The 4,736-nt window shown below is 51.5% G+C and overlaps 1 protein-coding gene across 1 annotated transcript in view; it reads right to left on the reverse strand.

Moving 5' to 3' along the window:
* GMPR (guanosine monophosphate reductase) overlaps positions 1 to 4,736 on the reverse strand; it is a 41,984-nt gene that overhangs the window by 795 nt on the left and 36,453 nt on the right. The window contains 1 exon segment of the mRNA XM_006091757.3: positions 3,487 to 3,646. Within this exon segment, the coding sequence (XP_006091819.1) occupies positions 3,487 to 3,646 (160 nt within the window).

Consider the following 4,736-nt stretch of genomic DNA (forward strand, 5'->3'; position numbering starts at 1 on the left):
CTAAAAACCTCTTCCCCCTTAGTCCCCTCCTGATTATGACACCTAGTCTCCCAGTGAACAAGCTACCAGCCGCTTGATAACTTAGTTCCAGCCATGAGGGTTGTCATTCAAGGCAACCTTTGCAACCCCCTCTTTTTTTTTATCCCACCTGATCAACTCCTGAATAACCCTGAAGCTTCACCCTCATGAATCCCAAGTCAGACTACACGACTCAACCAAGGACTAAATTACCCGAGGTGGAGGACGGGTTGGAGGAGTTGTCCTGGAGCAGGTGGAGGAGGAGGAGGAGGAGGAGGAGAAGGAGGAGGAGGAGGCTGCCAATGAAATGAACACCCCTAACCCACCAGGTTATAGGCACCTCCACCAGCAAGATATGCAGCAGCTCCCCTCCAAGGCCTGCCTTTCCAGGGGGCAGGGCACCTTGTCGGGCACATTCCCCCAGCTCACGCCTGCACTCACGCAAGTCATACACCTGTCATGCTGGGTGTGGGGTAAGGTCCCAGCAAGGTGGAACCAGCGTAGAACTTGGGACTTTTTTAACACCGAGACGTGAGGGCTTTGGTTAGCATCGTTCCTGCTTTCAGAGGCGCATTCAGAAACTCAGGTCTAGTCCTGACTGGTTTGGCTCAGTGGATAGAGCCTCGGTCTGCGGACTGAAGGATCCCAGGTTCGATTCCAGTCAAGGGCATGTACCTTGGTTGCAGGCATATCCCCAATAGGGGGTGTGCAGGAGGCAGCTGATTGATGTTTCTCTCTCATCCATGTTTCTAGCTCTCTATCCCTCTCCCTTCCTCTCTGTAAAAAATCAATAAAATATATTTAAAAAAAAAAAAGAAACTCAGGTCTAGTACACAGTGCAAGCCCTGAGCAGTATCTGTCTTTGCTGAGTCAGCCTCTCTCCACAAAGCCTCCAAGTAACACTGACTCCACACGTCAGGTCCCCTTCCTGCCAAATGGGGACTCGGTCCAGACCTGCTTTAGGAGACACAGGGCAAAAATAAGATCCCAAATCTATGCAAAACGCTAGCCCCCACCTAAGGGCCAGGCAATCTGGACATTTTAACAATTAACCAAATTGTTGCTGGAACTTCCTCTAGCTGATCTCTTTTCATCTGTTACAATACTACCTCTTGATTAGAATCTTACTGCCTAGAATTTCAAAAGGGAATAACTGTTGTACACTGAAATCTACACATGCAAGACTACCCTTGGGTGAAGTCTATGTAGACCATCCACTAGACCAAGGGCTGGCCTAGCGGCTGGCTTCGGGCACTGAGATGGTGAAGCAGCAGACTCATGTCACTGCTCTCTGTGACCAGAGACCAGCATCTGTGCACGCGTGCTGCGATGCCTGCCATTTCATTTTCTGAGGCCCGGGCCTTCCGGGAGCTTCCTGGAAATCACTCAGGTTTTCATCCTGGTTCTCTGCTAACTGGTGACAGCACCTTTTGCAAGTCATTTACTGCTGATGCTCAAGTCTTCTCATCTGTAAAACACGGTACTTTGATCTCTCTCCCAAGGATGGGCAGCGTGAGAACCAAATAAATGGTTAATGACTGGGAAGGAACTAGCACAGCATAAATAACGGGTCTTCATTAAAGACAATGTCAAATAGGAGAACCATTCTCATGAGGAGACAATGGTGATGAGGCTGCAAACACCCAGGAAAAGAGAAGGAAGGAGGGAGGGAGGAACAGGAAGGAAGACGGAGAACAGATACAGCCTGCGGGACTCAGGCTGCCTTTGAATCAAAGTCCTGATTCCTTCCGTGTGTCTCTTCCTTGTCTAAGATTCGAATCCGCTTTCAGATACGAGTCTCGCTGCTCCTGAATATTTTATCTCCTGTTGTGTCTGGGCCCTGCTGAAATGACAGGGGATGATTTTTCTTTTGGCCCCTTGGCTTCTGTCATGCTGGGGCCTCATCGGGCCTTCCCTGTCTGCTTTTCTTAGGACCCGAAACAGATGCAACAGCTAGAGGGCAAATGATGCATTCCAGGCAAAGCAGCCGGCTGCCGCCCCCCATGGCTCCCCTTACACCCCAGTGCCCAGGAGGCCCGCCCCACCTGGGATGTGACAATGGCTGCTGGGAAAGTGGGGAGCTTGGCCAGAGGTCCGGGTTAGCACCGAGTAGCAGTCCCCCCATCCTCCATCAGTCACCACATGGGACGGCTGCCTCAGGCTGCAGGGGAAGGAGTGCACCCTTGTTCTGACCATGGGAGGTGGCCAGGTGAAGGTGTAAATGCAGTCAGTCCCCTACTCCTCTTTCCCACCCCACCTTCCCCATGCTATAATGTTCTATTTATTGAGGTCCCCCCAAAAGAGAAAGACTGGGGAGAGTGAGGACTGAAGTCCCCGGTTCCCTACTGAAGAAAGAGCTTGAGAGGTGGTGCCCCACACCGCCCCCTGCCTGTCCGCACGCCCACTGCAAATCTCTGGGAGTTCTGATGCTTTACCTCTGGATTGGTTTGAAGCTTATATGATGCATCTGAATCCCATGTCCTTACAATAAGCGGTTAGGTGTGGCAGGAATGGTAGGACATGGAGGGTGTCGGCCACTGAGGGCTTGGGTTCCTCCCAGCGCTGAGGCTTCCTGGGGAAAGGCAATGGGCCTCCCACAGAGGACTTCCTCCTGAGGATACAGGACCTCGTCCTGCCCCCTCCGTGTGCCCTGGCATCAGCGCCAACCCCACTAAGGGCAACAGCAGCCTCTCTGGAGCAAAGCAAGGTCATGGATATATTGTCATATAAACACACATGCAGACAATAACATGGAAGTGATTTTAACCAATGTCGCCCCAATCAATCTAATTTAAAGGTAAAACAATAACATAGATGGAAGTGAAATAAAGGCCAGGTTATTTTGGGGGATCATGGATTAAAAAAAAAAGAAAAGCAGACGTGAGCATCCCTTCTACAATGAGGGGCAATGACATGGCTAAAATGCTGCCTGTTTCAACTGTCAGAGCTAGAGGGCCCGTGTGAGCCCCTGTAGGTGAAACACAGCTTTCTTCAAGAAAGCCGGCCTCCACGTGATGGTCCAGAACCACACCTGTTTCATACGCAATGGAAACCCTTCTTCACCCAATTCTCGCAGCCTGAACTCATCCCGGGCCAGAGGTCAGAGGTCACTGGGAGAGGTCAGCAGAGGCTCTACCAGAAGGAAGAGGCGGTAACCTCCCGGCCCCCTCTAGAAGTCTGGAGTGTCACCCCGGGGACTGGCTGAGCAGGAGCCCTCCCGACTCACACACACCCCAGTCCATGCCCAACCCATCCCCAAACAGCTCTGCTATCACTGCCTTTTGAGGGCCCCCAACACTGCAGACTAGCTGGGTGAAAAACGTGGCTACTTACAAAGAGCAAGATGGGTTTCCTGCCCCTGCCCATGGTGCTTTGCTATAAAGAGAAGCAACATTCTTTGAGACCTACTTCCACCCATTTCTGAAAGGAGCAGGAGAAACGTGAGTCCTCACCGGCGAGAAGCCTTACCTGTACTCGGCCACCCCTCCTGCGTGTTTCTTCATCGCTGTTTCGGAGCTCATCCCGTAGAAGAGCTTGAGCTTCTGCCCGTCCCTCTCGATCACCTCTCCAGCACACTCGGTGTGGCCCGAGAACATGCCTCCGAGCATGACAAAGTCCGCTCCGGCTCCTACACGGCGAGCGTGGGACAGGAGGAAGCAGCAACGGAAAGAGCTCAGAGAAAACGGGCTCTGGAAAGATCCAGGTGCTACCCCCACTCACCCTCCCGCCACCGAGAGCTATCGTCCAGAGAGAAGCCCATCTCTCCCCTCCTGACAAGGGCCAGTCCTCAGTCGTTAACAATGAGCACCTTCCCGAGGTTGGACTTAGAATCAGAGAAATGTTAGCAATTGAGCAGCATTTCAGGCTGCCCGTGGTCCATCTTCTCCTTAATGCAGTAACTGCTCTACACAGTCCCCCCAGGCATCTGGTCTACCTTCAGCTCTCACACGTTCACACTGTGTCGATCGTGAGACCTCAGAGCAGACTGAACCTCCTATACTGGACTGGCATGAAGGAGAGAAACCTGCACATATGTGTGTATGCATGTATATGCATCGTGTAAAACTCTACCTCACACCTCTGTGGTGATGTTTGCTTCTAGGATAAATAATATCCCATATTAATCACCAAATGGCATGAGACTTCCAGGCTAGGTGCAGAGGACACAGGGGTATGGAAGCTGCCTTTGAAGGCTACACTGGAACAGGGCCAGGAGCAGCTGGAACAGCAGGACTGGCCACTGCCGTGTCCCCAGGGTCTGTCACAGTGCGTGGCACATGGGAGAAGCAAATGCCTAGTTGTTGAGGAAGTAAAGGGTGTGTGTGAAGAAACAGAAACAGTCCCCACCCCCACCCTGTCCATGGATCACTGTGCAGACAGGGTCTCCACCGACTGCTACAACCTGCAACAAACCGCTGCAGCCGCTCCCCAGGAAGTCCTAGCGAGGGTGCACATTCGGAACACGAGGACACCAGGGTACAGAGGTACTAAGTCATTAGAATGAAGGACAAGGAGGAGCAAGCATAGGAACCCTTGAAAAGTGGCCGTGACTTCTTCCATCTGGTTGTTTAGATAGTTATAAGACAGTGGTTCTCAACCTTCTGGCCCTTTAAATACAGTTCCTCATGTTGTGACCTAACCATAAAATTATTTTTGTTGCTACTTCATAACTGTAATGTTGCTACTGTTATGAATCGTAATGTAAATATCTGATATGC

Source organism: Myotis lucifugus, unplaced genomic scaffold, assembly GCF_000147115.1.
Source record: "Myotis lucifugus unplaced genomic scaffold, Myoluc2.0 scaffold_95, whole genome shotgun sequence".
Classification (NCBI taxonomy): Eukaryota; Metazoa; Chordata; class Mammalia; order Chiroptera; family Vespertilionidae; genus Myotis; species Myotis lucifugus.